At 45.5% G+C, this 24,497-nt stretch overlaps 1 protein-coding gene across 2 annotated transcripts; it reads right to left on the bottom strand.

The window, feature by feature from the left end:
* Nucleotides 1-737: 737 nt before the first annotated feature.
* Nucleotides 738-23,902, bottom strand: PRPF6 (pre-mRNA processing factor 6). Of its 2 annotated transcripts, XM_065645715.1 has the most exons (22): nt 23,721-23,891; nt 23,087-23,255; nt 22,212-22,330; nt 21,480-21,558; nt 20,389-20,565; nt 19,411-19,566; nt 18,634-18,728; nt 17,767-17,923; nt 17,381-17,543; nt 16,200-16,318; nt 15,510-15,554; nt 15,336-15,353; nt 14,172-14,294; nt 13,251-13,372; nt 12,024-12,162; nt 10,950-11,069; nt 9,602-9,778; nt 8,773-8,906; nt 8,233-8,324; nt 6,139-6,253; nt 4,014-4,140; nt 738-3,255 (listed from the first exon to the last, which is right to left on the bottom strand). In XM_065645715.1, the coding sequence occupies exons 1-22, from the start codon at nt 23,789-23,791 to the stop codon at nt 3,103-3,105; spliced, it is 2,670 nt and encodes an 889-aa protein (XP_065501787.1). In that variant the 5' UTR covers nt 23,792-23,891; the 3' UTR covers nt 738-3,102. The 2 variants fall into 2 exon arrangements, with proteins under 2 accessions (XP_065501787.1, XP_065501788.1); XM_065645716.1 differs by having other exon boundaries at nt 15,336-15,554; nt 23,721-23,902.
* Nucleotides 23,903-24,497: the final 595 nt, after the last annotated feature.

Here is a 24,497-nt window from a genome sequence, read left to right as displayed (position 1 = left end):
GAGCACCAAGGCCGGAGCGGGGAAGGTGGCAGATAAGGCGGGAAGAGCGGGGTCGGGGAGTCACCCCTGCGGCTGCAGGGGACACGTCCTGGCTGGAGAGATGGGTCCTGAGTGCAGGGGACACGTCCTGCTCTCGCTGAGCGGCTGTGGCCAAAGGGGCAGGTGGGAGAGGGTCCCTCTGCCCTGAAGGGCCCAAGGGGCCAGCGGTGACAGCACCCACAGCCTCACGCACCTGGGGATCCCAACCGATGCGTGTGTCCTTACGCCAGGAGAGGTGGAGCAGGGCTGGGGCTGGATTTGGCGCTGCAGAGGGGTGCTGGAGCCCAGGAACGCAGACCCCCCTGCGGTTCGACTGCTGTTAGTGTTTGTGTTGACCGTTATCACTCTGGATTCGGCACCAGCAGCTGCCACTGATCCTGGTCAGCGCTCAGACAAAACAGAAGCGACCGTCCACCCTGAGACCCCCAAAACACCCACAGCTTTCAGCCGGAGCCCCCTCCTGTTTCCCCTCTGAGGTTTGAACAGGCACATCAACACCAAACTGCTTTGACTGCTTTTGTGCAAGATGCAATGGAAAAAAAAAAAAGGACCGACAGCAACAGGACTCCATTGAAGAGTGGAACACGTGCATTTTCACGGAAGATAAAACGAATGGCTGAATAATCCAGCTCTTCCCAGGTTGGCAAAAATGTTCCTCCATGCAGAGGGAACAACAGCATACACAGCATAGCACTGAAGACAGGACCCATACAACTTGTTTATTGAACTCTATATAGAGTTAAAATTCATAGGTGCCATAATCCATTTAAAAACCACAAAGACATCTACAAACATTAGAAGGCTCTAAGACTGATGATCCCTTTTATCTACAAAAAACCCAAACCCGAGGCCTGTGACCCCGTGGGCCAGGGGAAGGTGGAGCTGCAGGGACACGGAGCTGGTGGCCGTGGGGCAGCGTCCAGCGCTGGTTCCCCTGCCCGGGGCTTCCAGCACATCTCAATGCACAGCGGGGGAAACAATCACTTCTCTCACCCCCCACAACAAGAAACAACCCCCCAGTCAGTCCTTCCCACGTGTTTTCTCAACCCCAGGGCTCTTGTGGCGCCTTTCCCAACAAATCCTTAAAGGACATGGTGCCACCACAGGTGCAGGGGAAGCGCACAGATCCCGATCAGCAGGCGCACATGCAGGATTTGGCGTGAGGGAGATGCTCCAGACACAAGTCGGGAAACTCTCCGGTGAGAAGAATCAGGGCACTGCGGTTCCAACCGTCCTTCCCCACCTCAGCTCCACAGCCACCAAACCAGAGCACCACGGGGCAGAGGAATTTATGTCCCACCAGCACCCAGCTCACCCCAGAACTTCCCCGCGCTAGACGTGCCACAGCAATTTCTGTCTTGAAATCCTTGCCCAGCCACATTCCCTTCCGACATGTCCATACTCTCCGCAACAGATCAACGTCTCCATTCTCCTCCCCAAATTCCGCCCTTCCCCTTGGTGTAACCCACATACAGGAAGGACACGGGTGATGCCGCAATAACCCTGACCAAGAGCCTCTCAACTCCCAATGCCTCTCACTCACCTTTGAGAAACTCTAATTCCACGGGCCATCCGTGATCTACACCCTCCTTACTGAAAACGCAGCTTCACAAACTTTCACCAGCTATTCAAGAGAAAGCACAAGAGTTTCCGTCAGAAACCCAAAGAAAAAACAGGCTTTTGCTCCAAGACCAACTGTTTCGGCTTCGGTGTTAAAAAAAAAAAAAGGCTTCTCATCCTTTTTGGCAAAAGGCTGTAGCACAACGTGGTGTAACCACCGCTGGCGGATCCATTCCCAGAGTGGTGGGAGCCTGATAAGTTGGAAGGTTTCTGCTATCAGACCCACTCTTCCCAGAGTCAAAGGGCAAGATGACATTCAAAGAGAACATAAGGAATCAAAAAAACCCAAGCTGTATTGTATACATATTGTCCAAACACGTGATAAGGGGTTTTCTCCTCCAACTAAATACATTATATAACGCACACACACAGACTTGGCTACTTTCGCTAATGTGTAAGACATTACAGCTTTTCATTCAAAGATCACAAGAAAGTCAGGTTTTTTGGAGTCAAAATCATACAGATCACAAGTGTAGAAAATTGAAGACAGCTTATAAAGGGTCCCAAACACAAAACTTTTCATCTCATGAATTTGCTTTTTCCCCTCTGCACTTGAAGAGGGTTGTCCCAAACATCCCAACTGAAAGCAGTAGCTACTGTAAAAGTGCAGCAACTCTAAATAAAGGTTACTCCTCCGAAAGGGCTTTCAGGGATTGCTGGATTTTGCCTTGTTACTTTAAGATACCACTGTGCTTAATGTGCTTAATGAAATCAGACACCTAAAAGAATAAGGTTACACTATATACACTTAAAAACTGAGGAAAAAATCTCTAAAATTATGCTCTTGAATGTCACAAAATGCTCTATCTGCTCAGGTTCCAGGAATGCTTCGGAGCTGTGCTGCAGCTTGCCAGCAGAGAAGACCAAGCTAAACCAGGCTTGTGGCAAAAAAAACAAGCAAAAAAGTAAACCAGGGGAGGCAGCTCGGCCTCTGCCAGCCTTCCCCAGCAGAGCTCCTCGCAGCTCCTCTGAGGACATTCGGTGTATTCAAACAGCAACTAACCAGCATCACAGAGGCCAAACACTAAAGAAACTGCACAAAGGGGGACAGGACAGGATGGGAACGCATGCTGGGGAAGGAACCAGAGAATTGCTCAACGTCAGAATCCCTACAAGCACTAATTAAAGCTTGTATTTACACAGGAGACTCAGGCATCAAACTGAAAAGGCCGAGGGAGCCTCACAAGGCTGCTCGTCTCTCCTACGTGACGCCAGTGACGAGGCTGAGATGTGGCACAGGAGCTGATGACCGCGTTGTGTGAGCCACGAGCGATATCACCGGGAAGAGAAGGAAGCAGCTTCCTCTTTTGGAAGAAAGATGTTTCATATCACCCCCGCTCTCCTGTCATCCAAAACCTGTGGCACCAGAAGGGCGAATGCACCGCAAGCAGGAAAGCAGACCAGTCATACAGAGGCGACTAACACAGCTGAAGCCGGGCCGCTCTAGAAGGTATTTTTAAGCTTGGCTGCCACAAGCACGAGGATCTCTCCGATCTTTTTCTGCCAATTCTGTATGTCCTTGGAGACATCACACCAGAGCTCTCCGTGGCGGGGTTCAGCGTTCTCACAGCGCTTCCTCACCTCTTCTTGTTGTTCCTACGAGGAAGAGAAATGACCGTTTGCAAGTCCCTTATGTCCTGGTTTGTTCCAGCACAGAGTCAAAAGTTTAACAATCCCCTCCCTGATTCAACCACTCTTCCAAAGCTTATGGTAGGTGTTTTGGTTTGTGTTTGTTTTAAAGGCAACATGGAAGCTTGAGTCAAAATTCAGCGGCAGCAACTCTCCTGCCTTGCTGAACAAAGTGGTTGAATTACAGTCAAGCAAGTTTTGGCTACGCTGGAGAAACTGCAGGAGAACCTTCCTGTGCATTACCACCTGCATAAGATCTGTGAAGCAAGAGGTCTCTCTGAAGTCAGAAGATAAACACTCCCATCATTTCAGTAATATCGGGCAGTAAAAACTGCCATAAGAGATTAGAACAGACTGTTCCTCCGGCTGTGTTCACGTGCCAGCTGTGCTCGACACTTGTGAAGAAACAGGACGAGTTACACAAACCCAGCATCACCACTACAGGAAAACCTACAAGAGTGCTTGTGTTTTACAGAAGGAAGATTGATTTCAGAGATTTTTGCATGAACTAGCATGACTGCGGACAGCAAAGCAGCCTGAATGACAGCTCAGCTGATGACAAAGCCTTTTAAAAACCACCGCACAGGCCTGTTCACGTTCATCCACGACCAGGCGTGACAGCCGTAGTCTCATCTGTGAGCCAGCGCTGCAGCAATCCCAGGACCGGGCACGCAACCCCAACGAGGGATTCCTGCCGCTCTCCCCTGCTCCCCACGCACACTCACCTCCGTGCCGTGCTGGAGCTCAAATTTGTAAAAGAAAGCCCAGGCATCCCCCAGGTCCGAGTCTATCTTCACTGTTCGGTGGAACCATTCTCGGGCCTTGGTTATTTTACGCTCGCTCCAGAACAGCCTGTTAAAAAACCAAAAGCGAGTCAACAAATCAACTTCTCTTTAGAGGAACGTGAGAATCTGCAAGCACTCCAGCTCCACAGATATTTCAATTTTTTGCTCTCCCAAGAAGGATTTAACAGATTTTGTAGGCATCTGCTGACTGTCATTCCCCGGGGAAGGGATGAGGCACAGAAGGACCAAAAGGAAGATCCACGGCTTCCTCGTCACTCTCCCCAGGAAGGCAGGTTAAGTTAGTCCTTAGGAAAAGACAGACGCTCTGAGAAGGGAAGTGTTAGTTACTCTGAGCTCAATCTTTGCCAACTCAGTTGCTTAATTTTGCTGTTCCAAATTTGGTGTAGCCAGGGACAGATCACACACCTACATCTATCTCCCCTTCTCCAATTTCTTAATATTTCAAGTTGCTTTGAGCATCTAACAGTTCAATATTTAACTTCTCCAAGCTGCAATTGCAGGCACGTTCCTGGAGCCACGGCTGTGTGCGGTCACAGGTTCAGATCCATGAAGCACGCAGACCAATCCTCTCAGCTCCGCTTTACAAGGAAAGGTGAGCGCATAACTTTCCACGCTCAAATCCCAGCCCAATTCCTGCCATCTCATAAAGATACTCGTGAATTCTGAAATTTCTCCCCAGTAATTCACCAACCGAGTCAACAGTTCTTTGATTTCACTCCTGTGCATTAAAGAGTTCATTGAACTAGTAAGGTCTTTATCACATCAGACAGCCATCCCTCATAAAGAGCTTAGCCAGTCATAAAATTATACAGCTTATGTGATTGTTTTTAAGCCCTATAATACTCTTGATTGTTCCGTGTTAAATAAACTGTGATTTAAAAGAGCATGAGCAACAATAGCGGAGGCTCAACACCTGCAAGTAGTGGTCATTTCCAGCAACACATTTAACAAAAGTTTTTCACAGATGTGTGACACTAGGGTATTGCAAATTGTGATGGAAAGTGGAAGGTGTTTGTGGTGGGATTAGTTGTTAAACCGCCCGAGGCTGCTCCAGAAGGGGCCTGGGAGCGGTCCCCCTAAAGCAAAAGTTAACATTTTTCTCACTTGCTGCTGAAGCAGAACAAGCCAGCTGTCATTATCTGGCAGGACCCAGCGTCGCAGTCACTGGAGTGTATCCTACAGTTTTCCTTGGCTTATAAAAAAGAGTTGTGAAAGAATTGGGCAACTGTTGGGGCAACATGCTTCCTGCATTAACCTCTTCTCCTATTCACAAAGGAAGAAAAATTTGTTCCAATCACAACTACTGTGGAGCCATTCACACATCAGAAAGGATATGGCGCGAGTCAATTTTAATAGTGTTTTTCATCACTGGAAGCCTCACGACTCAATCTAGACAAGAGGACAATTCCTAGTAGATTATCCTCCTGTTTCAGAGAAGCAAACTCCAGTGTGGCTGGTACTCTGCACTCCAGGAAGGGCCACAACTGAAGAGAACTGACATAACAAATTCAGGAGGGGAGAGCAATGCAACGGCACAGAATTGAGCTCAGGATTTAGAAAATCTGACAGAATCTAGGATAGAGAGAAAAGATGAAGAATACACAGTTGGCCCCATAAAAATTGAAAAACAACCAGCAAAAATTGTCCCTACTTTGACAAGTACTTAAAACATTTCGTATAAAACATAACTAAGTCTGCTTCAGCTCAAAGCGCGCTGAAATCCTCGTCGAGGAACAGCACGATAAGAAATTTTCAGAGTGCCAACCCCCAGCTCTGGAAAAGGGCTTTGTGCAAATGTATTGTTGTCTGTGCGGCAGTCCCAGACCCAGCAGAACAGCTCGAGGGCAGGTTGACATCCCCTGCTTTGCAGCAAGGGAGAGATTTGCACAGTTACTAGGAGACAGCTGGAGAGCCGTTACTTGCTTTGGGGCTTATTAGAGCTGCTGCAGCCAGAATCACAGAGTCATGCTTGAGCGCAGCATCATGGACACAGCCACACACACAAAAAACGGGTATTTTTACTACATCAAGCGCAGGAACTCACTTGGCCACAGCTAGCAGGACATGTGGGTCATGTTCACACTTCTTGAGAGCATCCACACTCTTGGTCTTTCGTTGCGGTCGCGCTTCAAGGAAAATCGCCTCTGACCACAGGATTCCTTAATCGAGTCAAGTAGGAAGATGGTTTAGTGTTATTTCTGAGATTAACCCTCCCCATCCCGTCATCAGACCAACGCTCTTGAATACAAGCAGCCTGGTGGTTGTTCATGCCCCGGCCTCATCCCAGATCGCTCGTTCTGCATGGATATTTCCTTCAGTACCCTGAATTTTTAGCTGTCCCTTCAGTTCTGAACGACTCTGTACGATAACCCCGCTGCAGCTCCAGCGCTCACACTTTTCAGATGAGACATCACAAGCAGGGCAACAGGAGAGGAAAAAAGAAATGCCAGAAGGTGCAAAATACACCATTTGGAAGCAGTTTCGAGGGTGCTAGAGAGCACCATGGTCATATTGGTGCTGGCTCCCCACACGAATGACAAAGGACAGAGCAGGTCCAGGAAAGCCGGGTTTAATCCGTAGTTCCTTTCGCTGCCAAAAAGCAGGAAAGGAAATACGCTCAGAGAAGCATGAAATGCGGGGTTTCTCATGTCAGCCAACCATACCTGCTGATCACTGCAAAGCAAAGCCCGAGAGCGTGTGTCTGCCAGGACTCTATCAAAGTGCTTTTGCTTCCCCTAAACTGCACCTTAGGAACACACACAAGCTTTGATGACTGCAGCGGCACGCTGCAGAACTCTTCTTGCTCTTTATATATACAGTCAAACCACATTTTTCAGGCCTCTATTTTCAGGCCTGCTGACGGCACAAGCACCATTATATTTCAATTTTACTCTTTGTGCAGCCTGCTTACATCAGCCATAAGCAACCAGGAATCAATTCAACAAATCGACAGACGTAAATCTCCAGTTTACAAGACTGTAGGTGTCCAACAAGCTAATTCCTGCAGGTTTTTATTCTGGTTTGTAGAGTTTTAAGACAGAGTTGGAAGCGATTTTATTTAAACAAAAACTGAGATCCTGCTGCCCATTTCCATAGCAACAGGCAGATTCTGTAAAAAAGCCTGTGATGGCAAACACTCATTAAGCATTAGGTCATTCCCAAAGCAAAGTGGGACTTGGGTGGTATTGCTTTGTTGACCCACTCACATGGTGAGCAGCCTGCAATGAGTTTATCATGTCATAAAAGCCACTTAATCTCCCATTATTTCACTGGAGCTTTAGCAGCCGCCAATTAAACACCTTTCAAACCCCAGCCTGAAGACAAGCTAAAAAGCCTTGCCCTGCAGTAGACTACTACATTTTGTAGTTATGTGACATCTTCTCTCCAAAGATGTCGACATGTTTAAATAATTAAGTCTTCCCACAATTCTGCCAAAAAATAGGGAAGTATTCTGCACTTTCTCCTCCCATCCCAAGAGGCGAATGTTTCCACTGCTGGTTAGAACGAACTAACTTACATTATATGACCTATTTGCCTTTTCTTAAATGAGTTAAGATAATAAAAAAACAGGACTAAACATTTATGCTACAGGATCCCCTAATCGTGACTGCAACTGAACTTTGCTGCCAGCCCAAGTTATTCAGCACACAGTCAGTGCAGGGCAGGCAAACCAACGATGGGAAGTCTCCTATGGCCAGCTGCACACCAGTGAGACAGGGGAAATAAAAAAAAAACAACATTCTTTTTCCACTGAACTTCCTAACTACAAACACTCGCGAGTCTTTCTCAATTGGAAACCTTGGCAGACTTCTACCAACTTCAGAGAAAAGCCACCCATACCCAAGATGCTTTCCCAGGAAACCTGGGAACAAACCATGGACAACAGACCCAATAATATGCTGGATACTGCAGCAAAATGGAACCAGCTCCAACCTATGAGCCTTCTGATGCGAGACAGCACAAAGCAACTGGGATTATTCACAAAGATCCTCAGTGTTTCATTTACAGAAGGATGATTGATGCCTCTCCAAAATATAGTATTTTGAGATCTGGCCAGCAAGGACATCTTGGAAAAACACATGCCTTTATCAACTGGGCAAAACAACCGTGTTTAAGATAAAAATGAGATCCAGCTCACCTGAATTGGGGCATTCTTGCAATGCCTTGGCCATCAGAGTATTTGCAATGTTCTTTAGCCCAGCTCTGTACTCCAATCGCACAGACTCCAACCTGGTAAGGAAGAGACTCAGTGATGATATTTATGACAACGTATTCACTGCGCAGAAACAAACAGCGATCACATGAAGGTCACTGGAAACTGCAAATGTCTGCCCATATTCTGAATATGTGAAGGTGACTGACATCCCCCCATGCCTCTCCCTCTGAAAAAGAACATTACTTTTATTCTATAATGGCCTAGATCTGAAAAAAGGGACTATAACAGAAATGAAAGATCCCTGGGGTTTCAGGCTCTGTGCACTACAACTATCATCAAAGCCATAACAAGTCACAACCACTAAAGCATTTCTGGTATTCAGAAGTTGTTGGTCCAGAAGAAGCTCTAGGATGGGCACAGTCATCAGTTTCAGGCTCAAATGGCTGAGAAGATGTAAAATTGCTGGCCTGAAGAACGCATTGGCTTCGTAGCCCAAATTCAGTTCATCCCCACACAACTCACCAGAGATCTGGATTCTTCGGATTCTTCAGGCGAGACTTTTCCAAGATGGCTCTTGCTCTGGTCAGCTGCCCAACCTTCTCCTCCAGCCTGGACAGCAAAAGCCACAGGGGTATGGAATGGGGGCACTTTTTCAACTGGTAAAAAAAATAAAAAAAGCATGGTAATATGTAGATTTGAAAAAAAATTTTCTAACCCCTATAGAAAAGCATTTCCTTCCCTATACGCTCCTGGAGAGTTTAGAAGAAGGGAGATCACGTTGATTACATCACTCAAATTTCTCCTGGTTAGTCTCACAGCACAGAAGTTTCTCCTACATCCAAACCAGTTTGCTACATTAACTATGACTGAGCTATCTCAGCAGCAAGGGAAAAAAATACACCTCCCTTAATAATATATCTACAATTTGTGCTCCGTCTGGAGATGCAGGGCTCTTCTACACACTCAAACTGCAGCATAATGTGCAGGAAATAGACTGCCCTTGAAGGCAGGGAAGTCATTAGGATATCAGCTTTTATCTTAAGAGTTTTAGTCTTTACAGGTCTTTGAGAATGATTGTGCAATGACTTTTTTTTCCCCCACCAGCGAGGAGTCAAATGCACAGCAACCTCTCTCAAGCAAGAAAGTGAATGTTGCATGTGGATACAGGATAAGAGAAATTCTTGTGGCTTATTTCAAGACCTAATTTTGGTTTGTGTTGTTATTGTTTTAACCAATGACAGAAATCACCTCTTCAGTTAGTCTGGGGCAGAGTCCTCTCCATTTTGATCCAAAGACAGAAATCTCTGCACACCAGAAGCACGAAGCAAACTTGCAATAACATACATCTTACCCCTTGATTATAAGCCTCCCGGGCTTCCTCTACCAGCTCTTTTTGTTCCTCTATTTGTCCTTTCATCATCCAGAGCTTGGGGAAGTCCTCATAGTGCTTCAGGGCTTCCTCACAAAGCTCCTGGGCCGCAGCGATGTTCCCGAGCACCCATTCTAACTTCACAGACTTCATGAAGACCTGAGAACGAACCAGAGCTGTTTATCACTAGCAGCTATTAAAAAACCATTACTCCATCAATGCAGTTAGCTAGATTTTGAAATAAAATAGAAAAAAAAATAAATACCAGGGTTAAATTATAGTGGGAATGAACAGATAACAAAGAGAAAGGTAAATGCAAATATGAAAGGAGTTGGAACAACATGATCAACCTGTATCTCCCCTATTAGCAGAGAGTTGACATTTGTGTAATATTTGTACAAAAAGCATAACTTAGAGGACAACCAATTAACACACTTGAGCCTGCTTCACCAGCACAACCTGATCTCCTTACATCCAAGCTACCAAGACCACTCATTCTTATTTATGGCTTCAAGTTGCAACTGTTGTCCTGCTACTTACAAACTCCTACATTTACTCTCCTGTCCCCAAATGTCTTTCTTTGAGCTACACATGGAAGTTACAGCTGTGAGAAACACACTCTAGACCGACGGCTGTTTCACTCCTCTTTGATCCCTGCCCTGCCCTTTCCCAAACTCCCCCCACCATGACTTTGCAAGAGAAGCATCAAGTCTGCAAGTGGAGCTTCAGCCCCAGCTGAAGAGAAGCTCCCTGGCTGACAAAAGAGGAAGAGGAGAGTTTAAAAGATCGAGGATGAAGCACAAATTGGGACGGGCTGGACAAGGGACAAACACCAAACTGATTTTTCTTTTACTTGGACAAGTTAAAATGGTTCTGTATGAACAGCTGAAAAATCGACATTTATCATACCAGGAGCAACTCTCGAGATAAACACGAGTGTAACTTTAAACAAGAAACTCGACTAGAGCTGTCTTTATCACAGTAAGCGCGAGCCTTCTGTGAAAGCATTTTCTCTCTTTTTTTTTTTTTTTCCCAAGACATGCCTTTATGCAACATGAACATTATACAAACAGCTGTAAACTGGGAATTTCCTGACTTTTGCCATTTATGTAAAAAACCCGAAACCCTTCACTTGATCCTAGTCCTTTTTTTTTCCCATCATGCCGTGATTTTGTGTCGCAATTGGCTGGAGAAGCGCTGCAGCAAAAAAGCGATGGCAAGGAGCCAGCTGGTCAGTCCCCGCAGGCGCGGGACTGAAGGAACTTCTCCTTCCGCCCCAGCTCCCCCGAGGACGAGAGGTCTGGGCCCCCCACCCTGCGCACAGCCTTACCCGTGCAGTGGGAGCGCTGCTGCGAGCTTTGGCCAGCAGCCTCCTCGCTCTTTCGTATTCATTGTTTTCCGACTCGAGCTTGACGGCAGCCAGCCAGATCTCCTCGCTGTTGGGGTTGGCCTGCGTGAACATAAAATGACAGACAAATGCATAGAGTGAATCAACAGCAGATTGAACCCTTCGTTTGATCCAGATTAAAATTGAAATCAGAGCTTTGTCAATCCACACTAGGGGTTTTTTTTCCTGTTCAAGCTCCTCCCAATCTTCTGTTGACCTTTGAAGTTTATAGAAATTCTCCAAAACAGATGCGCAACACAAAGATATATGCCAGTTTAGAAGTTGGATGCTTCTCAATTGTTGAAAAGCATTAATGCTTGATCTTCTGAACTTTCAGTTTAAATACTGAGAAGATCATAGGGTCTGCCACAATGAGACCCTCATTTTATTATCCCTGAGCAAAACAACTGCAGCTTGAATTCCCAACTGAGGTCTGTGAAACTTCTCTAATAAAAGTCATTTCAGTGGCAACCATGTCAAGTCTTCAGGATGGTAACAAAAAACACCCAGAAAAAATTTAGGAAGTAAATATCTTGAGAAGACCTGCCATTTGGTTTTGCTATCACTCAGCTTTTAAGCCTCATTCCCAGTGTTAGAACCGTACTGGTCTGCCTTTCTTGCAGCATCCGGCAGACAATTCACTTCATTTTGCTGTGGACGGGTGGGTTTGATCGCAGCCATAAGTAATGCAGTAACCTCATTAATTAGGGCAGAACACTGCGCTTTTTGCCGAGGAGACAGACGACCCAAAGGGATGGGATCCTGATCCATGACTGGAGTTGGTGGGCGTCCCAGTTTGCAAACTCAGCCCTTGGTGTGGTACGACTAAAAGAGAAGTAACACACTCTCGCTTCCAGCTTGCTGCCATTTTACAGGAGAACATTTGCCACATAAAACAATCAAAGAACAGCAGAAGCCTCTCATGGTTTTTAAAGGCAGCAGGAATTGGGTGTTGACAGAAGAAGCCTGCTCTGTGTTCTTTACCAGTCCTACTTCACACAAGTCTAACGTACCCACCTGGAACGCCAAGGCCAAAATGCTCCGGGCGGCCGGCACATCTCCCGCCAGCCACTTGGACTTGGCCCCCATGAGCCACAGCACTTCTGCTTTGGGACAGTGAGCAACCGCTCTCTGCAAAAGAGCCTCTAAGGATTCTCTGAGACAAGAAAGAGCAAGTTACAATCGCTCGAAACGCTGCCAAAGGCAAGCTCTCACCCACCATCTCCACTATCACTCAATGCTATAAATACTGTTGCAAAGTCCAAGGTTGTAAACCTTGAGAAGCTGTTTCATAACAAGGAAAGGGTGGGGTCTTTTTTCACAAGGGTGCTGAAATCAGGACTCCACAAACGGCTCATTGTTCAGGCACCTTTGTTTGACAGCCTCTGCGGAAAGACCTTGCACACAAACAGCTCATTTGTCTTGGAAAGAGCCATTTTTTTCTCAACAAACCTCAGCAGAAACCGAGACAGGAAGTTTTTCAGAATTATTAGATGAAGCTGGCTTGATCTTATTGAAATTTGTTTCCTCCTCTGGAAAATATACTTTTCAGGAAGAACAAGGGGATAAAAACCAGCCACCACTGGGAAACATGGGAGAACATCAAAAGCAAAGACATACTGATTAAAAAAAACCTGGCTTGAATGAGGCAGAACTCAGCATCTGCGGTCACTTCCACCTTGTTGGCTTTAATAAGGCTGATTCCAGGCATATAAGGGGTCTATTGCACAGACTGTTTGCTTTATTCTGTGCTTTAGGCAGAAAGTTTTAGATGTGTAAAGCTTTGTGAATAAACCTTGATGTAAGAGGCCTGAGCTGTGACAGTATCACACCAATCTCAATACAGCATATGATACGTTTAATCAGAAAATGCCAGAGGTGCTTGGACAACTTCAGCAATGAAGTAGTTTATCTATGAAAACTAAATGAAACACGTGCTGTATTTCTAGGTGATTTGTGCTCCCATTTTTTCTCTAGAAATGCCTCTCAAGGATGTCTGTCTCTACCTTGCCTATTTATAGCTATTTCAACCAAGTAATCCCTATTGCCAGAAAACATTTTATGACTTCATAAAAACCAAAGTTGTTCTGACCACAACAATAACTAAGGTCAGACCTGCAAACAATGCCAGCGAGTTTCCAGCAGCTGAACTAACTCTGCACGCGCAACCTATCACTTCAGGGATCACCTTGTAGCTTTTCCTCCTCCACAATCTACCACCCAAGGATTACGCAGCTCACGTACCTCGTTCCATGGTTCTTTTCAAAGTACGCTGCTCGCAGCCACACGCTCTTCTTGCTCGGGAAAACTTGCAAGGCATAAGCGTAAATTGCTCGGGCACACTCCAGGGCATTGTGAGCAACACACTAAGGAAAAACACATCAGGACTCAGTCAGTTTAGGGCTGTGCTGAAATCAAGTGCAAAAAGGAACAACACACAAAATTCAACAGAGCTCAACAACTGAGTAACACGTGAATTGGGGGATTGCATAGAACAGTTACTACCAGCTTTTGAGAAGGAAACAGGGAGGAAAGTTTCAAGCATCTATCGGAACACAAGTATCACTGGGACTGACACACGGGCCAGCTTGAAACATTAGCAAGGATTGTAAATACTCTGTTTGCACTTCATTTGTTTTTTACAGGCAAAACTATAAGCACCACAGTATATGCCCCCTGCTTCTGTGAGCCCAATCCAAGGCCAATGAAGTGGGCATTTCTTATGCTGAAATATAATTTAGTTTTCAGTGCATGTTCAAACTACTCCTCTAAAGCAAAAAAAACCTGGTAAAACTTTTACCCACTCCCCTGTTCAGTCTTATATTAACTCTTGAGCTACAACGTTTATGCCTTGAAACTCAGCTCCCAGTTCCTTTAAACAGACCTCAATCTATGTTGAAGTCACGCACACAGTAAAACAAAACACAAAAGCCACCAAAATCAGCAAACAATCCATCACAAGTCCAACTTTTTGCTTAGTAAAAATTCAAATCTTAAAAAAAATCTCCGCAATACAATAACCTCCCAAGAAGCAGACTGGGGAAATGTGGGCAGGTGGTGTGGGAATCGCATCCACTTTCACTGATAAAAAATGTCATTCCCCAGGTCCAGGCCTATTTCCCCCAACTAAAAATAAAAAGAACCCCGCATCACAGTTGGACATACACTGTCTGCATCTTCCATCCAGGTGTGTTTCCGATCCTCTTCCTCAATCCCGATCCCAATCACCGCTCGCATGATTGCCTGGCACGTGGCCACGCTTCCAGCTTTATCACATTCCTCAGCATCCTAGAAACAAGAGTAAACCCCTGCTCATTTGGAGAGATCAGCAAGAGAATTTACATTCCACAATGGCAAACAGAGAGACATTGTGGGTCACAGCCACATAAACAATACCTTATTACTCAAACATATCTTGACACTAACCAGTGAGCTCAACCCACAAAGGTGCTATGGATGGATACAGAATCAATCTTTTGGTTAAGAAACAAAACCTGTCAACTGCATCCACTGAACAGGAGTAACTGTGACAATGTGCGACCTTTCCAGCCTGGAAAGTCTCCTCTCACAGCTCCACTGATCTGCCCTGGGCTGGGCCAATGAAAAAAATGCAAGAAGTTGAGAAGAAATCATTGTAACATCAAACCTACTGACTTTTTTCAGCTGTCAGTTGATTACTAAGTCTAAATAAGGGTTAAGTAATAACTAAATTTAAACAAATACACCCTCACCCACTGTTAAGTTAGAGGTGCAAAGGGTGTCTCACCAGAGTGTATGTGGAAAAGTGGCATTTTCTGCCACCCAAAGCTTTTGAAAAGCCAAGCATGTCTTGCTTAAACTTGTTAAAAGGATCTCTGCTCAGAGAACAGAAATGGAACAGTTCTAGTACTGAAAAGGAACTCGAGAAGACAATGATGCAGGGGCTGTGGTGCTGTTTTTTTTAAACACAAGTTGAAATTAACCTTTAATTGTTTTACTGCTATAAAGTTATAATACTTTCAAATGTTAACAGGGATATCTGCTTAATATCAAATACTTTTTTCACTATCAATACTCTTTTAAGCAGTGTGCCAAGAACATTTTGCTGCCTCGACCCACTGTATGCGATTTTAGTAGTAAACTGGTTTAAAATGCCTCCCGCACACCACTATCCCAGGGTCTCCCTGAACTGTGGCCTTGACTCTCCTCAGCTTTTTAGTCTTGCCTCTTGTATTTTCACAAGGATTTCCACTGATAAGCCTGCTGCAAAATTCCTCTACCCTACAGTATCTGGGATCAGGAGCCTTCAGAACAGAACATCTGGGTGTCCACCTGACACCAAGCAAATACCTGTATCCATTGCTCTCTGTTGATTTCCACACCGTTGGCCCTAAGAGACGTGATGGCTCTGTCGATGATTTTCTCCACCATCTGGGTGTTTCCATTGGCTTCCTCCAGCTTGGCAGCAGTAATCCAGATGTGACGATCCGTTGGGATATTCTCACGGGCTTTGTTAAGGACTTTACGAGCATTCTCATATGTCTCCAGTCTTGCCAACGCAAGCCACAGCTGCGGAGGAACAAAAGACGTATTTAAGATCAGAACAAGGAGATGACAACACCGCCGCACGGCGGTGTCAGCCCAGAGATAAGCAGCTTTATGCTCTTTGCTACTAGTTGGCAATTGTCCTCCAGTCGCGTAAGCAGTGGAGGAATAGTAGAAACAGAGCCTACTGCTGTCCTTAGAGCTTAATCCTAAACATTTCAAGATATCATCTCTGTTTGCTGGGCTGCTGCATTTCATATTTGCTGTCCATACCACCTTTTAAACAGCTGAATATTACACTCTGGTTCAGTGTTTCAGCAACAAGCAACTTCTAGATTCCCCAGGCCACACGTATACTTGTTTTCACAATTGTTGAGGCGCTGAACATGAACGCAAACATGGCTAATTGGCCACAGCAGGCACTGCGGTACACTGGCGTAACTAACGTAACAATTACACAGGAAAATGAGGCATATAATGACCACCAAACAATTAATTCTGGAGGAAAAAAAAGCACAGTCCACTACTCACCACATCTGTCTCATTGTGGCATAAAGTGCGCCGTAGAAAACTCATCCTGCACTCACCCTGCCTTTTGTTTTCAAAGCTCTACTGCCAGCCTGAAGTGTTGTGTAAGGGGTTGCTTTATTTTACTTTTTTTGAACTTACTTCCACGCTAGTGGGACAGCACTCCACAGCCCGACTCAGCATGATCCTGGCATCCTCAGGTTCTTCTAACTCCACAGCTGCTTTCCACAAACGCACCGAATTTGGAACATGCTCAAGGGCTGGAGAGGCAAAACAATTACGTCAATCATGACAAGGCAGCTTACCAAAGAGAACTGTATTTTTTTTTGAAGATGATGTATTAGAGGTTTTGTCCTACTACAGATGAAAATTTCTGAAAGATGCTTCAACAATGAGATCCCCCTTTATAAAAAAAGGAACATCTTCAATACTAAGCAATAACACAACCTTGTTCCTTAGATGTTGAAACTGTCCCTTTGAAGCTGACCATTCAACACTGCAGACTGCTTCAGAGGGATGCAGTAAAATCCAGATCCTTTTCCCCTCTCTAGATTAAAGTCACAAAATAATTGATACAATTCAGCAGTCATGAAGGATCTAATCTCTACTGATAGAGACACAGTAACTTCAAGTAATCAAGGAATTAATGCTGTGAACCTGCGGACCTGGGTTCAAGACAACACAATAAACCGCTGTTATGAGGTAATACTGTTCGGAAAATACAGTAATTCCACAAAAGAAGAAAACTCCCCAAGTGCAACACAACAAAAGATGTAAGGTTTTAGGTAAGCATCACAGAGAAAAACCGTTTGTCAAGAACATGAAAATTGCTACATTATAGCAAAACCCCAGGCCCCCAGGCTCAACTATACAAGAACTCCAAGGTCTCTAAAGCTCCTCCAGCAGAATCACTGCGGTCTCTAACCAATTAGGGAGAAGCTGGAACTCTAGACAAAGCCCACTATTTTTTCTAAAATGCATCATAAAGCAACAGGTAAAACACTCATTTACTTTTAGAGTAACATTTTTAATTGCTTTGATCTACCTCTCAATCTTCGACCAAGTTGGAATTGGTTTTGGTGAGTGAAATGTAATTTTGCAACTGCTCAGTAACAGCAGCTTTCTGCTGTTTTACAGATACTTCAACAATTCTGCTCTTTGACACAACAGCAAGTTCCACCATGCAGGCACACATTATCAAAAACTGTATTTTAACCAAGGATGAGGGGAAAAAAAAAAACCCCACCCTTAAACTTACAAACAGATCTTGAACAACTTATAATGCAATATAAGCAAGAGACTCAAAGACCTTGTTATCTCACCTTTCCTAAGGACACGTTTCTTCGCACGGATATCTGTCTCCAGCTCCGCTGCTCTTATATAAATCCGGACAGACTGTGGAAGGTGCCGAACAGCTTGGGCCACAACAGCCTTGGCTGTGTCCCCAGGCTGAAGCCGAGCAGCTTCTAACCAAACATCTTCACTCTGTCAGGAAAAAGAAACCATCTTCCTTTGCATCAAAACAGGGATTGTGAGCAGGAACTTAAAACTTGCGCTTCTAGCTAAGTACGTGTCCTTTTAATATTGCAGACAGTGAAGCTCTATCAGGTACAGCCTGACAGAAGCTTAACAGAGACGCTGCTGCTTGTGACCACAACCTTTTCCTACCGTCCTGCAAGGATCAGCAGGGATGCAAAGCGATTCTGACCTTGGGGCACATCTCTGTTCCTTTCATGATGAGGTTTCGAGCCACTTGGAGTTTGCCAGTGACTTCCTCCAGCCGGGCAGATGCAATCCAGGCTGGCGGATGATGAGGATTGGTCTCTCGTACAGACTTCAGGAGCAAACGGGCTTTCTTGATATCACTAAATGAGCAGAAAAGGCAGGCAAGGAAAAATTTCAGCACGCTAGTGAACAATTCCCCACATCAGTAAGTACTTTACAGTCAGTTCTTCACGGCCACGCCTAAGTGCACGTCAGTGTGACCTCAAATGTCTCCACACTGGTGACACGAATTATATACAACCAAAACAAGTTTACAAATATACACTAACACAGCAAGGTTACAGCGAAAACCCATTAAGTATTTCAGTAAGATTTTTAGGAATTGTAGCTGGGTACTTGCAGTTGGAAGCTGATAAGCACAACTATTAGCATCAATATTGGAACATATTGCTTTGACTTAAATGGCAATTATTTATGAAACAGGTGTCAAGCTTCAGATTAAAGAGGTTTTCAGAGGTCCTTAATCAAGCTGAAATCAGCAGTACAGAGGTACAACCAACCAGGTTATTTCCTGGCTGGCAGGCAGCCACACGCTGCCATCACTCTGCTGTGTTAGTCCAGAGATACAACAGAAACAATCCCCACAATTCACACATCCAGGACAGATCCTAAGAACATCAGTTGAAAGACTACGGTAGATCCCATGTTAAAATAATTCATCCTCAAAACCTCACCTAGCATTGTATACAAATTAAATGCTAGCAGAAAGCCAGCTGCTCAGATTTCCATTTATATGCAGGATCACAGCCATTACTAAGAGGATAAATCAGTTAATCCTTCTTAAACTTACTTGATATCTCCTCCGTGTGTGGGAATCATCGAATTCAAGTCTGTCAAATATCCTTTCGGGTCCACTACAGTCTGGCCGCTCACAGAGTCCGACACCTGGGAAAGTCAAACCAGCACGACTGAAACGCCCATTCACAGCACCACTGTCTGCGCACATTAAAGACTGGAAAAGCCACTGCTGCTGCACAAAAAAACGCTAGGTATTTGTCTGTCACTAAAACCAAGGAAGGAGGAAAACAAAAAGCCTTGCTCATTAGCTTTTTTCCCCCACGTCTAAACTACACAACTTTAATGTTAAAAAATTTAGAACCACTGAAAATCCAGAAAACAAGTAGTTTGGCTTTCAGTCACCAAAGTCTTGCAGCCCTGTCAGCTAAAGCCCGTTTTTTTAGTTTAAAACCAGATTTTTATGGGAAAAATCAATGAAAAAGAACAGAAGTCAACAATTTTAAAGTAGTATTTTTCAGCATTTTGATGGTTCCCTTGGTAAAATTACTGGTGCTGTTTGTCTGAAGTCCCTCTTTGGTGTAAAAGGTCAGTCTGTCCTCCCATAATGACCCAAGACTTTCAGGGACAAACCTGTTTCTCAGGAAATTCTATGAGTCTAGAGGGCACAAGATTTGAGGAGGAGTGCAAACTTATTTCTAGCCACAGCCAAGATATTTCTTCTCTCCAATATCCAAAAGAATGAAAGACTTTTCTAAAATCAGATCCTAAACAGCAGCACAACACCAACCCTGGCAAACCTGGTACATCTCCTGCTTTACAGTGTCCTTACCTGGCTCAGCCTCATGTCCATCAAGGTGTTCCTGGCTTGGCCAATCTTCCTCATATCCAATTCACCTGTCCCAGGTGTCATCAAGCCTGGCGTCATCCCTCCTGGGTACGGAGTATTCAAGCCGCCTGGATACGGGGTATTCAATCCACCAAATTGCTAAAATCAAGAGCAAGAGAAATACATTCCTAAAAACTCTGCTGAGAGTTCAAAACTAATTCAGGCTGTCGGCTGATCTGCTCTTCTGCAGCAGCTACGGGGCAGAGATGCCAAAATCCCACAGGTATCTCAGAAACGGTGGCTCCCCTGAATCGCAAGACATTTCTCGTGCAGGTTTTGTAAACCTGTAGGTAACCAGGCAAATTTAGTTAAGTCAGTGAAACATCTGAGCACGAGCATTTAAACTTAGCACATGTAAATAAGAATATCTACAAAGAAGTGCCATGGACATCTGGTGCCAACGCAGGGCCAGTCCTGGAACCGTGTGACCATAGCAGCCTGTGGCCACACAGCAACAAGATAAATTACTTAATTTTCACTTGACAACAAGGCAAATAATTTTAACCCAATTGCTCCAGGGTTGAGCAAACCATTGTGGGAAACTGAACTTTATTTTCTGTACCATTTTTGCAAAATGTTGTTGTAACAGAAACAAATGTTGGTTATGCTCACGAAAACTCATTATTACCAATTTATAGCAGAAGGAAAAGAAACACTTTCTTCCATTTTTACCACAAGAAGAAGGCTCCCCCTATCTATCCTCAGGTTTTCTCTGGCAATGGGTACGCACAGAAAGACTCCAGCAAGCACAGGAGCCCAATATCCAGCGATTCCTTTGACAAACTAACAAAGTACCTCAACTTTTTTGGTCAAACACAGATTTTTTTTTCCCCCAAATGCCACTCCTGAATGCACAATTTAACCCTTGCCTCTAATTTTAAAGCACAGATCACATCGTCATCAGGTTTGCTGCATACGCACCGTCTGGCGCGGGTCCACCGTGGTGTGATTCTCCCCCGACTGCAAATGCTTCGCAAAGAAGCTGTCGGGGACAGGAGTCAGCTTCTCGTACCGAGGATTCCTCTGACGCTTGTTCCTGGCATCCCCGACCTCCGGAATGCTCAGCCACTCCTCCTCTGTCACCTCTGCCAGCTTCCGCTGTTCAAACATGAGTTGTCATCATTAGTTGAGAAATTTGTTCTTTTTAACTGCACTTATTCCTTAATAGATTAATTTTCATGAAAGAATTCAAGATCAATTAAAGACTTAAAGGTCAAGGGCCAGAATTTTTCCTAATTGAATGTACAAAAGAATTGGATGCATTTAATTAGAATTTGGGTTTAGCCCAGAATGTGATTACAAATCAATTTTGTTATTAAATTCATTGCTACAAATATTCAGATTAATCTCAGTGCCTGCAGCACTGTTTTATTACTCATCGTTAAACAATAGCTTAAATGACACATTTTATTTAAAAGAAGTTAACCAGGATCTCTTGACTTTAGATTTATTTCAATGCCAACAAGCTATCAGTCCCTCAAAGACAGAAGCGGAGAACCTTCTTAGGAACTGATATGAAGTCACAATAAAGCACAAACCAAGAGCCTACTGCCAAAATTTGCATAAATTTCCCTACCTTGTGTATCCGGAACAGGCAGAATCCCCGTGCTCTCCCATATCCCTACAAAGTGGCTGATAAACACCCAATTCCACCAGCCAAGCGCAGCTCTGAGCTCAGCAGAGACGACATTAATATTGCTTTATCACTGCAGATTCCATCATCGCCCTGACCTAAATCAGCACGACTAATTAAAAACCGTCTGTAATTGTGACTGCCTGAAAATTACACTGCAATACTCGAGAGAGCGTCAAAGCAAGAAGATCTCCCACACAGCAGCTGCCAGCTTTGTACTCCTTTACTTATTTATCCAACAGAAAGTAATTCTAATCTGGAGAAAAATGAAGTACTTGTTTGCCACCATACAAAATTCAAGCAAAGAAATGCAGAACATGCATCCACCTCTCATATGTCATAAAGATAAGAGTCACATTTTAGACATTTTTTTCCTTACTTTCAAGTCTGAGAACTGCTGCTGAATTTTGGGCCGTTCCATACGGTATTTTTCAATTTCCTCTTTTTCTCGTTGTTCCCTTAGGAAAAGGAGAACTGAGGTTATGCTCAAAGTAGCACTGAGCAAGTCTTTAAACAAAGTGTTGATATTACAGAAAAATGTGTTTGATTGGAGTTAAGATATATAAAAAAAGCTTTTTTTCCAAGCTTAGATTATCAACATCTATGACGGAGATATCCTATGAAGTAAAACAATATTATAGTATAAAAACAGGCATCTCCAACCAAGTGAACTTCAGTCTTCAATGTCCTCTTACTTGTAGACCAGGTAGCGAGTTTAATAAGTAACACCCAACAGTTTACAAGACATCTGCATTATGTGACTTTTCTACCAATTTCCAGTGTGCTGTGCAGTACGCGATGTGTCAAGATCAGTCACTCAGCATCTCCCCACATCATTTTAATGAACTACAGTGAATCTTAATTAACTACAGTAAAGCAATTGAACCACATCGACTCTCAGAGCAAGCTGTGGAAAATACCCATCACCCTTAGAACTTGGAGCCACAGGGTCAAGGGTACAACATTAAAACAAAATAAAAACTGCATGTTTCTGAAAAGGTACCCAGTAGACAAGGCCGAAATCTGAACTGGAAAATGGGAAAGGTAGAGGAAAATCCAAAACACGAACTAACCAGAAAGCACCTCATGCCAGCGGTGTAATTTTTCCTACCTTCTTTCTTTCCTGCGTTCATCCATCCTCTTATCCAACGCTGCATATATAGCATCTGCTTCCTCATCATCTTTTTCATAGGGACCACTTGAGAACAGGCTCCCAGCATAACCATTGAACTATGGATTCGTGAGAGAAAGAGAGGAAAAAAGGGGGAAAAAAAAGAAGTGTCTTCAGTGTAAAGCTCGTTATGTTGCTGATACAGCCAGTCGCCCAGAACAACGAAAACGCAGGAGCAGAATATTTCTAACGACACATCCCCAAACAACAGCAGCTTTCTTCTGCCACCCCGAGTGTTTATTCTCCCACAGTTTTTCAAAAGCAAAGCTGCTTCAAAATTGCTTCTATTCAGCAATAAATGAGATCCCACTATAGAAAGGCCATTTTCTTTTCATTAACCACTTTTTTTTAAGCTACTGAAAGCAAACAAAAAGAATAACACACCATTTAACCAACCAAAGTGGGATTTAAACACAAGAGACTACACAGGCCACATAAAGACAAATATACGTCAAAGCAGAAGAGCTTAGATTTCATTTGTGTAGGAGAACACAAAATACATCCCCCATAGTCCTTAAAATTAATATTTTATTTATGGATTTCCTCCCAAGACTCTCAGAGCTCTGTATAGATAATTAAACCACAAGAAGCGGACGAACACCACAATAAATATCTGCAAGCACTCTGCCATTATATATAATGAGGTCTCAATTTATTAAAAAAATTAAAGAAAAAAAGGAAGCGCTGCCAGCAAACTACAGGAAATTTTGGTCTTGAAACCTCAATATGGGGTTTTAGAGAAAGGGAGCAGGGAGCTGAAGGAGTCCCCTTCAGTTTGGGGAAAATCATCTCCAGGATGACGGAAATCTCATCACCTCATCGTAATTGGTGTCGTTCAAGTCTTCGTCATCATCATCAGCCGTCTGGTTCTTTTTCATTTGATCTCCGACCGTCCTCTTCCCCGGCGGCGCGTGTCGATCGTCCACAGGGTCGTTGGCATCTCGGGCGGGACCGATGTCCGAGCGGGTGGTGAAACCCGTGGCGCTGGCGGGACAAACCAGGAGCAGCTGTTTAGCACCTGCGACCCCAGTACCTGTCACACAGGCACACTGCTGGAATTATTACTTACGACAAGCAATAAAGATACCGTTCTTTTGCAAGAACAGCATCGGCCAGTCCCCATCCCTACCGCTCGTAAGGACTGGGGGGGAAAATGCCCTTTTATAGGGAGAACGTTATAAAACAGCGGGTCCCACGTACGCACACAGTTACAAAACGCGGGGGGACACAAACCCCCCGCAGGCAGCGGGTCTGAGGCCCCGGGAACGGATCCCGGTGCCGGGTTCGCATTTAAACACAAACCCGCGCAGACACGACCCATTTCACATCAATAACACCCGAAAGGCCGCGCGGGGCTCGGGCCTGTCCGAGGGGCGGGACGGGCACCGGGCAGGGAGCGGAGCGGCCTGAGGGCCGGGGAGGCCTCGGCCGGAGCGGGCGGTGCCTCACCCGCGGCCCAGCCCCGGCACGTAGCCCAGGGGCGCGGGCATGCCCAGGAACGGCTTCTTCTTCTTGTTCATGGTGCCGGTGAAGGCGGCGGCGACGTGGGGCCGGGACCGAGGCGGCGAGAGGCGGCCGGCGAGAGACGGCGGCGGCGGAAGCGGCGGCCAGAGCAGACGGTGCTGCGGGGCGGGGCTACCCGGGAGGGCAGCGCGGCACTTCCGCTCCCGCGGCGGGGAGCGGAGCGCCCCCTGGCGCCACGGCGGGACTCAAGCGGAGGAGGGCGGTGCCGGGAAGCCGGACGCGCATGCGCGCACCTGCCGGCACCTGCCCGCGCACCTGCGCGCGCGAGGGGACACGCCCACCCCCACCCGCGTGCGCGCGCTCCTGCACGCGCAGCCGCCCGAATGCGCTCGCACGGGCACGCGCGGCGGGATGCACGCGCGGCGGGATGCACGCGCGTTTGCACGCGCGTACGGGCATTCGCACACGCACCCGCGTGCACGTGCGCACCCGCACACGCGCGCTTGTGCTCACGTGCACACGCCCCGCCCGTGTGCACACATCTACGCGCACGTGCATGCGCGCTGCACGCGCGTTCTCGCCCATTTCCCTCCCGATTTCCCTCAAATAACCGAGAAGCCCCGCGCCGACCCGCACGCGCTCAGCAAAACCCCCGCGCGGGCGTTAAACACCCGGGAGCTTTTTGCTGATTAATTACAAACGCGATCCCTCCCCTTTCGCGTTTGCAATTAACGGAGCAGATGGTGCAGCAGGCACGGAAAG

The sequence above is a fragment of the Caloenas nicobarica genome, chromosome 15 (genome assembly GCF_036013445.1).
Source record: "Caloenas nicobarica isolate bCalNic1 chromosome 15, bCalNic1.hap1, whole genome shotgun sequence".
Taxonomy (NCBI): Eukaryota; Metazoa; Chordata; class Aves; order Columbiformes; family Columbidae; genus Caloenas; species Caloenas nicobarica.
Note: the sequence above shows the minus strand (reverse complement) of the source record. Positions and strands in the feature narration are given on the sequence as shown.

Coding starts and splice junctions, on each gene's coding strand:
- PRPF6 (XM_065645716.1), bottom strand. CDS start 23,791: ATGAACAAGAAGAAGAAGCCGTTCCTGGGCATGCCCGCGCCCCTGGGC. Junction 20,566..21,479: donor AGCAGTTCTCAGACTTGAAA/GTAAGGAAAAAA, acceptor ATGTTTGAACAG/CGGAAGCTGGCAGAGGTGAC. Junction 18,729..19,410: donor TGGACATGAGGCTGAGCCAG/GTAAGGACACTG, acceptor TGACTTTCCCAG/GTGTCGGACTCTGTGAGCGG.